Source organism: Arachis duranensis, chromosome 4 (assembly GCF_000817695.3).
Source record: "Arachis duranensis cultivar V14167 chromosome 4, aradu.V14167.gnm2.J7QH, whole genome shotgun sequence".
Lineage (NCBI taxonomy): Eukaryota > Viridiplantae > Streptophyta > Magnoliopsida > Fabales > Fabaceae > Arachis > Arachis duranensis.
The window spans coordinates 106,838,474-106,848,766 of record NC_029775.3 but is presented as its reverse complement, the minus strand read 5'-3'; the positions used below and the strand labels follow the sequence as shown (position 1 = coordinate 106,848,766).

The following is a 10,293-nucleotide window of genomic DNA, read 5'->3' as shown; positions in this document are numbered from 1 at the left end:
AATTGTTGCAGAACATGGCCATTTCGAAGCACCCAAATGGGGAATTCATATCACCTAAAACCAATAAAGAATTCAGGGTGGAAGACTACCCAAGTTTTATTCCCTTCATAGATGCAAAAAAATTAACTTCGCATCCATATGTAAGTTTTCATTTGTAAAATTTGTTAGTACCGTTCTTTACTTATATGCCAAATAAAATAACACACTGTTGAAATGTGGCAATCCTTCAGATTTTTGCACCTGTTTGCTACTCGGGCCATTGGTGGTTATGGGTGATTGATACAACAAAGCGAAGATTTCATATACTTGACCCGCTACACAAGAAAGCTCCAAGCGATGAGAGAAAGCAGCTTAATAAATTCACTGTAAGTTGGCTCTGTGTTCTTTACTTTAATAGATAGGTGTATTTCAATTCAATATAAGGTGTATGTATGTTTTGTTTTGGGTGTAAGTATGTTCTCCTTTGGGTGTAATTTCTTTGTCGAGTTGGGTGCATTTTGTGGAACCATTTGGGTGTATTTTGTTTATCAAGTTGGGTGTATGTTGTTTATTAAGTTGGGTGTATTTCGTTTGTTGTGTTGGGTGTATATTGTCCATTCAGTTGGTTGTATCTTGTGCATTCATTTGGGTGTATTTTATATCTTTAGTATGTTCTAAATAATGATTTTTTGCATTCATTTGGGTGTATTACTGATTTCTTTTGGTATTTAAGGGATATGTAATTTCAAGAATGAGAGCATATGCCGGCGGAAAACCTCTGAAGAAAGACGAGAAGGAGAAGAAAATTAAAGCATCATACGTTAATATATCAGGCCAAAAATCAACGTATAAATTTGTGACTCTGAACATTAAACTTTTTTAAATGAGATTTGTAATTTATTTTCTTCATTTTCAGCTATGACTGCACTATCTACGTTATGAAGTGGCTTGAGTTAATTGAGCCGAAAAACATTAAAAGGGGGAAGTATGAATGGGATAATTGGAAACAGGTAACTATCTTTAGAACTATATAACTCTATATTACTTTACCGAATTAATATTGTTGTTTAAACAGAATATACTTTTTAATTGTAGGACGATGTGGACCACTATAGAGTGGAGTATGCTTCGCGGATACTATTCAGTGAAATGAATAAAGAGAGAGATCAAGCAATTAGAGCGAGTAATGCAATAAGACTGTCAAAGCCATCCTCCGTATTATTGAGTCCGTTTTGTCAGATAAATTCTACTGATATAGAAACTGAGTAATCCAACTGCTAGCTAGTTTGTAAATTAAACAAATGCTGTAAAAAATTGCCATTTATAAACAACTTCTATTCAATGAAATTTTTTTCCATAGTTAAACTATATGTGCTGTTAAACTGTTTGTGCTGTATTCAAAAGCTGTATTACAGGTGGTAAAATATGAAGGAAAACATCAAGACAGATCTAAACACAAATTATAAACTTTTACACCCAACGGGAGTTTAATATACACCCAAGATTGCTTAAAATATACACTCAAACTGTCTGTGCTGTTAAACTGTCTGTGCTGTATTCAAAATGTATGAATTACAGGTACTAAAATATGAAGAAAAATATCAAATCAAATATACACCCATAACCTGCGATTTTTTACACCCAAATAAAGTTGAATATACACCTTGAAATCTATCCCCCCTGATGCTTTGAGACTAAAACGCTGAACGCTAAACACTTAAAACCTAAACCCTTACCCTAACCTGTAAACCCTAAAACCCTAAATCCTAATATTATATATATGTATCTATATGTAAAATGTGAATTCACAAAAATACACCCAAAAGAACAGTGCTTTTACACCCATATTCTGTGAAACTATACACCCAAAGAGTTATCCCCTGCTGCTGGTACCCTAAACTAATAATTCATAACATGTCCTTGATATTGGCTGGAATTTGAATGCACCACTGACGCAGCATCAAACAGGTTTATCTGAATATAACACTCACATATTAGATAAACTATTAACGAGAAAAATAAACTCAATCACCACAAATTTAAAGAACATTACTTTTACCTCGCTTAAAACTTTCGTTTTCTTCTTCTTTGTGGCATTTGCAATCTGTTTGTCCAACTTTGAACCTATCCTATTTTTTGGACGTCCTCTTGTTCGAATCCTTGGCGGGCTTTGAAGCTCGTTAACAGATTCCAAGTTGGCGTCTTCGTGGGATAAAGAAGATGTCCCCTTCCTTTTGGCTTTTAATGATTCCATCTCAGCCATGACGTTATCGTACGCACGGTGCAGAATTGCAGTTAGCTCCTCCGATTTGGATGCAAATTCGCAAATATTTTGCGAACGAAAAACTAATTGGTCAAACCTCTTGCTTCTTGGCTCCATCAGTGGCTCGTCGTGGCTGCTCTTGACGTGTGTGTGTCGCCTCTTTACCTTCTTACTCCATCGTTCCAGTATATATCTAGGTGACACTTGGCTTACTTGTTCAAAGCTTAACACGCTTAGTGCGTGACGACACAATATCCCTCTCGACTCGAATAATAAGCATTGGCATTTTACCTCGGCTGCAACTGAGTCGTAAGTAACCACAAACTTGTTGAATATTGAACTGGAAACTTATTCTCCGACTTCGTATACTGAATAGCCTAAAGCGGAATTCGTTAATTTGGTGATGCAATTTGCCTTTCCTCTGAATTGCGCTTGGACTTCCCTAAACTTTGCGTGAGTGTACGCATCTTGAAACTGAGCTTCAATGGAGGATTTGGTTGCACACGGTATGACCGTATGAAAATCTGCAGCATCTGATTCTCTTTCTGCTTGCTCCCTGCTTCCGAGGCAATTATCGTATTGTTTGACGAACTGAATAAGCGAGCTGTTCCGGGTGATAAACTTGTTAAAAAATGGATGCATGCTCTCGCTCCTTTATGTGCTTCTCATCCCTGCCCAGAAGTGGTGATCTAGATAGATAGGAACCCATATATGACGGTCTTCATACAGATCTACAGAATACACCCAAACACAAACTATAAATACACCCGAAAAAACATGCAATTTACACCTCTGCTGCAGATTTTAAACAAATATTACCTGAAAGCCACTTGTTGTCCACAAGACCAAAATTCAGCAGAAAATCATTCCAATTCCTATCGAATGAGTCTTTGCTATGAGAGTTCCAAACAACTTGGCTCATTTCTTGTTCAATATCTGCATGTCCTTTGTACCCGTTTAATTTGCTTGGAATCTTCTTCATGATGTGCCAAATACACCAACGGTGAATTGTTGTTGGCATACAAGCCTCTAAAGCCCTTTTCATTGATGCGCATTGATCGGTGAGAAAACCTTTCGGAGCGTTTCCTCCCATGCAACGAAGCCAACATTGAAATAACCATTTGAATGATTCAATTTCTTCGTTTTTCATCAAAGAGCATCCGAGAAGTGTTGACTGACCGTGGTGATTCACCCCGACAAAAGAACCACAGACCAAATTATACCTGAAACAAATTACCATAGTGCAGAATGCAAAATCATTAGGTACACCCAAACAAATGCTTCGTATACACCCAAAAAACAGCCAATGTACACCTATGCTGCGGATTCATAAAAATACATTAATTTAGCATCATAAACAGGGGCAGTTTGTTACCTGTTTGTATTGTAGGTGGTGTCAAATGAAATGACGTCTCCGAAATACTCAAAGGCAGCTCTACTTCTTGCATCGGCCCAAAAAGCCAGCTTAATCGATTGATCCTCCTCGAGTTCGAGCTCAAAAAAGAAATTCGGATTCTTCTCTTTCATTCTTAAGAAATATTTCCCGAATTCCTTTGCATCTTCTTGTTCGGAAACATTCCGCACTTCCCTGGTAATGTAATTCCTCACGTCCTTTTCGATAAAATTTAACTCGCGGTGACCCCCGGCAGCCGCAACAAATGATTGGTAGGTTTTGCTTGGTCTGATACCGGCCTCCTCGTTATTCTCTATTGTACGACGAATGGACATGCTTAGTTCCCTGTGCTGTTTGAGCGTCTCTGCTTTACTTGGACAGCAGGGGTGTGAATGATCCAGCACAACCTTTGAAATGATCCAAGCACCGACATCCTTCAATGTGTGTATATAAATTCTTGCAGGACAGTTTAAACCGGCTGTCGGATTAGTCTTCTCAGTCGGAGATATTTTAGATTTCCATTTTCCCTCTCTGCTACATGTAATCAATTGATTCTTAATCTCGTTTCCCTTCCTATTTGTGCTCCGAACTCTTGTAGAAAAACCTGCAGCCTTGGCGTAGTTCCTGTAAAATTTTCCAGTATCTTCAAGGGTGGTAAAGGTCATTCCAACCTTCGGAACAAACTGGTCATCAACAACCGAGAGAGGCTGCAGAATACACCATGTCAAAAACTATAAATACACCCAATCATGTCTGATATGATACACCCGAACCGCAACAACTCAACTAAAATGACAATAAAAGTCATAAATTGTAAATACACAGGCTGCAGAATACACCATGTCAAAAACTAAAAACATATCCAATTATGTCTGATATAATACACCCGAACAACAACAACTCAGTTAAAATAACAGAAAAAGTAGTAAACTGTAAATACACCCACACTTCTAACAAAAATACACCCAAAAAAGATCTGATCTATACCCGAGCGTCTGCTATAAATTTCAGATAATTAATCAAAACTAATACATTATATTCAATACACAGATTTATCTTCATGCATTATTTTGACAGTCAATGTTCACGAATTATTCACCTACACAATGCTATACAAATTACTGCAACAAAATTCATAGTAATCCTATGTAAATCAAACCTCAGGAACTTCGTTAGATTCAAATTCATAGTCCACTTCGCCTGGATTCAGCTGACAATCTGAGGTTGAATCATCCATTATCTTCAAAACGAGTTCAAACTTTGATTTCAGAAAACAAAAAATCAAATAGAAAACGAAGCTGGAGTTACAGAGAGAGGAACTAACGTAAATGACGAAGAAGAAACGAGTGAGAAAGGAGGGAAAAAGAACGATCGAAGAAACCAGGGGAAGCTTCGCGAAAAGAAGAACGAGCAAATCTGCAAATAAAGAAAACAAAGAAGGAAACAAATCTTTTAAATCTGGTAGTTATATATGGCGCGTGTATACGATGTAGCCATTGGAGCGCATTTTAGGTTTTAGGGTTTTAAGTAACTTGCATTTTAGGTTTTAGGGTGTTAAGTAACTTGTAAAGCATACAAGTAAACCACTTGTATGCAGAACTTTTCTGTTGTTTATATTGGATTTAAACCAACTTAGTTATTAACAAAAATACTTGAATATGTGGTGAAACCGTAAATTTAAAATGGAAATTGTAACGTTAATAATGATAACATCATCACTTTTTTTCTTTTTATCAATCTCTTAAGAAGTGTTTTTTCACTTTTAAAAGGTAATACAGATTTTGTTCCATCAAACTCGTCTTTGGATTTGATCAACTAATGTAACATAGACTTTCATAAGATTTGGAAAGATTTTTAAACCAGAGAGAAGGTACTATAAACTTGTACCACTCCCACCACTATATCTACAATGAAAGAAAATTCTGTAATAAAATTAGTTTAAGCAAAGACTTATATAAACCTGTAGCTTCTCAAGTCAGAACATAAAAGATTACACAAAGGGGAAACAGTGGAAAATAAAAAGGGGTTTTCCATGCCACCATAATCACTCTTCAATCTTCACCTATAATATGATTCTTTGCACATCTCCTTATTTGTTATGGCAGGGGATTGTTAGACACAAAAGAAGAAGAAGAAATCATAGGAGTATTTGTTCCAAGGAGGATCAAAGTGCATACTCTTCTTCAATGTCATCGACTTCATATTCATCTCCATCCCAATCATCTTCCACAACCACCCCTCCCATATGTCCCCGCAGTATAGTCACAATCTGTGGGAAATCTCGCAGTCCCCTCACCATGAAGTTGTCGTACATTCCCGCTGGCTCATTCTCAAACGCCATCAGGGTTTGACCCCTAGCCAGGTGGTCGCTTTTCAACAAGAACCTTCCAGTGGGATCCAGTATTTCAACATTGAATGCTGGAGATAACGAGCACCCCACAACTTGAACATAAGAAACACTGCAATCACATTGTTTACTTCAAGTTAGGAAGTTTAACACAACCATAAAAACTATTTAACAGTTATGCTAGTTGCTACTCCCTCGTTTCAAAATAAGTGTCGCTTTCACTTTTTAGGTTCATTGAAAAGTTAAAATATCTAGCTTATCTGATCTGGACTCGTTAACTTTTTAATGAACCCAAAACACGCCACACTTATTTTGAAACGGAGAGAGTATATAACAAGAATAGCATTAAGTATGCATATGCTATGATTATGACAATTCCAACTTCGGAGTAAAAAAATGTTCCACCAGGAAGTCAAATGTGCAACAGTAGATATCGAAGAGATAAAAGAGAAAATGTAATAGTTTAAGGAACGCACCAAATATATAGTAGACCATCCATTTCTTGCCTCTGTACCCTTCCCAAAAGCTCAATCTGCAAGATACCACCAATACAAAGCACGGGTTCCGGAAGCTTGAACTTCTGTAACCGGTTTTCCTGTTCACAAGAAAGAGAAATCGTTATGAATAAGGGCATGTGCTAGAAACTTCTATTCGAATTCAATTATAGAAAGTTAGTATTAAAATCTTAAAAAAACTGGGAAAGGAATAGTAACTAGGGAAAAAGAGGGGGGTGAAAAGCAACTAGGCTAGCTCTTCCTGTGGCTAACCCACTTTTCTCCCACTCAATTCTTTCTGAAGTACACTTCCGTAACTGTGCATCTAACAGTTCATAGAAGATTATTTATATGACATGTTACACAAGACTAATATGATTTAGAAGTCCATCAGAACTATAGTTGAACGCTGACAGCACTTAGCAAGCTCATTTGCAGAAAGACGAATGAGGTGTCACACAAGGTCCACAACCTACGAAAAGGGCTACAAGTACAAAGTTATTATTGTTTTGGTAGGGGGAAATCACATAGCAGCTCCAGCCGGAACTCACTCAGCCTTGAGAAACTTATGCTCATTGCTCAATGACATTAACAGTTATCCTCAGGGCGAATCCCGAATCAAATGATTCTCTTAGTCTTAGAGTCTTACACACATAATCTCATTGTCCAATTTTCTTTATATGGAAACTAGCTAAGATTCAAGAACTGAAGTTACATACCTGACTCATTGGAAACACAGGTGATGTGTAGGTCCATACGAAGTTATCATCAGTTGAAGCATCCAACGATGATTTACAATGACCCATTTTAAATCGAACAGATTTTGCCGAATATATAGGTGAACCTATCTGAAAGTGAGCTGCAAAATCATAAATAATCTTGTGAGTAAAGGGGCACATTGAAATTAAGTAAATGGACCAAACACACAGTTTTGAAAACTTCAAGGAGCATCAACCTTGGAAAGGCTGTATATTAATTTCGGAAATGACACAAATTTGAGAGAGCAACTCATATGTCAGTGTCTCGGGCACCCCAGGATTACTTTGTCCACTACTTGACCAATATGAATATCTCCCAGAGATGTTGTCTCGCGGCTCTAAAGTGTTATCAATGCTCTCTTGAGGGAAATTATCAGTGCTAGATGCACCAATTGTCCTAGCAATGCAGTTCGTGCCAACGTATTCTGTTGAAGCTCTAGCTAAGTAGGCATAGACTCTATGTTCTCTCTCTAGTGCTAGCCATTCCATGGAGCTGCTAGATCCAACCTCTGCATGATCCTTCGCTCCATGTTGATTCAGTTCAACAACACGCTCAAATCTAGATAATTGAGGAAACATTCTCATGCACAGCTGCTTACAGAGACCATTTTCAATAACTGCAAATAATAATATAAGTGGTTAATTAACCAGTGCATTGAATATTTAAATGAATTTTATCCATTGACAACGAGAATCTCAAATGTGACAATAATGCTCTTTAATGATGAATCAAGAAATTCAATTAAATACCTTTCATATAACATTAACATAACAAAGGACTGACAGCTAAAACAATGAATAAATATCCTCCTAAATTAAACAAAGTATGCAGGAAGTGCAAGCAAATTTTAGTCCAAGCAGTTACAGCTGGAGGTGTAAATTTTACTTCAGTCCTTCAAGATATTTATAATATCGTTATCGTTAACCCAAAACACTTAAAGGAGCCTAATAGGAAAGTGAGTATATCTCTAAGGGGTTCATAAGAAAGGGGATCCCAGCACTTCACTCTATATTGACAAAGATTCCAGTAAGAACTTGTGCCCAAAAAAGAGCATATCACTAGTATATATCTACTTTATTCTTGTCATAATTAATCCTCTAAGTTAACCTCTTTTCAAGTTGAAAGGAAACCATGTTAAGTGCTTACACAAAATTCCTGCACCATTTCAAAAATTAAGCAATACTAGATCAAAGGCAATAATATATAAACAAATAAGTGTTTGTATAGCTGTAGTTTGGCCTCTCTTTCAAAATTACTATCCATGACCTAAAAATGAAGTCATGATGTAAATTATAAACATAATCCAATAATGATGTAATCTTTACAATAAGGGAGAAGAAAATAGATACACAAGGATGAGATTGATTTAGCAGCAGGAAACTAAAATCCATCATTCTCCAAAATACCATTTAGTGCAGTGCTTGCAACAAGGTCTTTCCCAAATGTGGAAAAATAAATTACAAGAAAAGGAAATGGAGAAAATACAAGTTTCCAAAAATATTTCTATCAGAATAGATCAATGTAACTTCAAAAGTGCAAAGTTTAGGAATCAATATTAGGTTGGACACTTCTAGAACAAATATAACAGAGCAGATATCATAATTTGGGATGACAAACAATCAAATGCCAAAAAAATAATGTGAATTTCATAGATGTATTATATATATCTCTCAAGTAACTAACTTTCCACTTCTCATGAAATTGAGACATCAATTGAAGAACAAAAAGCACACTTTGAACATGTATAACTCACCATAGTGTCTCCAAGACCGTGAGACACAGCTCACGCGAACAAGGTCAGTGGGATCATCGAGACACATCAGTATCTTGAGGGAAGTGTCCAAATCAAGGTAACTGAGAAAATCCACAGAGTACTCCATCATGGACAAGATAGGAGCTGCACAAGCGAGTGAACCAACAACAAGTCAACAAGCTATCCTTTCAATTTTCAAACCTGAAAAACTGAAATGGCACACAAAGGACAATTCTCAACAGTCAGCATTGTTAACTTCAGAATGAATCAGAAAAACACCCAAATAATTATTATTCAAGGGAGAAAAATAACGACAATGACAAAACTTATTTCCCGGACTATTTCTTCTGGGTCTAATTTGTTTCTGCTCATGAAAGCTTGCCACAAAAATTAACATGAAAATTCACAACCTCAACCAAGAAAAAGGGAAACTTTTACTCTCCTTAATCCTGAGACATATAACACAGAAATGGGGAACAACAACTGGCTGAGAAATTCGCACTAATCAGGAGAACCATTTCATACTATCACCAAAAACGAAGAAATGATTGAATAACTTACAAGGAAGCAAAACCTGATAAAATCAAAGAAATTGAGTAATGGGGCGTGTAATTGAAGCAAATGGGTGTCAAAATCCGTCAAAAATAACAGAAAAAAGGTATAATTTGCAAAAATGAATTAAAAGTAAAAGTAAAAGGAAGAGGGAAAAGATAACGAAAGGGAAGGGGAAAAGGAAGAAAATTGAGTAAACGGGGTGTTGGAAAATGAGGAAAGAAAGAGAAAGAAGATCGAAAAATGTCACCTTTGAAGAATATTGAAAGAGGGTGAAGAGAAGGCCAAGGATGAAGAATGAAGAGCGAAACCCTAGAAGTAGAAAGAAGAAGAAGGAGAAAGCAGAGAAGGGGAAAAGAGAGAGAATTAAGAAGAAAGGGACAGAGAGAATGGGATTGATTGTTAAGGGTAAGTTTTTTGTTGGTGGTGGCGATGGTACGAAGAAACGAGTTACGACATACAAAACCATTTCATAATTACACACACACCATTTGAGAGGAGAGGAGCCATAATAGCTACTCAATCATTTTCATAAAACAAATAAAAAAATCGTACTAACAATGATAATAAGATTTTTTTTTTTCCCTAACTTGTGTCTTCATTGAAAAGCAAAATATTTTAAGTTTTTAATATTTTTATAATATGTTTATTGAATAAATTTTTTTACTGTAGATAACTTTAACAAGATACAAAATTCCATTAATAATATAATTTGAATTTAATTTAATTAGAGTTATTAAAACAAATTATATG

General features: G+C 36.2%; 1 protein-coding gene across 2 annotated transcripts; it reads right to left on the bottom strand.

Moving 5' to 3' along the window:
* Positions 1–5,545: 5,545 nt before the first annotated feature.
* Positions 5,546–10,036, bottom strand: LOC107485604 (F-box protein At4g00755). 2 transcript variants are annotated; one of them, XM_016106139.3, is made up of 6 exons: positions 9,791–10,036; positions 8,989–9,197; positions 7,432–7,851; positions 7,196–7,335; positions 6,459–6,577; positions 5,546–6,094 (listed from the first exon to the last, which is right to left on the bottom strand). In XM_016106139.3, the coding sequence occupies exons 2-6, from the start codon at positions 9,116–9,118 to the stop codon at positions 5,800–5,802; spliced, it is 1,104 nt and encodes a 367-aa protein (XP_015961625.1). In that variant the 5' UTR covers positions 9,119–9,197; positions 9,791–10,036; the 3' UTR covers positions 5,546–5,799. The 2 variants fall into 2 exon arrangements, with proteins under 2 accessions (XP_015961625.1, XP_052117198.1); XM_052261238.1 differs by having other exon boundaries at positions 8,989–9,132.
* Positions 10,037–10,293: the final 257 nt, after the last annotated feature.

Excerpts from the sequence above, each read along its gene's own strand:
- LOC107485604 (XM_016106139.3), bottom strand. The coding sequence starts at position 9,118 with ATGATGGAGTACTCTGTGGATTTTCTCAGTTACCTTGATTTGGACACT. Across the intron at positions 6,578-7,195 it reads CTGTGTTTCCAATGAGTCAG|GAAAACCGGTTACAGAAGTT; the intron begins GTATGTAACTTC and ends TCTTGTGAACAG. Across the intron at positions 6,095-6,458 it reads GATGGTCTACTATATATTTG|TGTTTCTTATGTTCAAGTTG; the intron begins GTGCGTTCCTTA and ends ATGTGATTGCAG.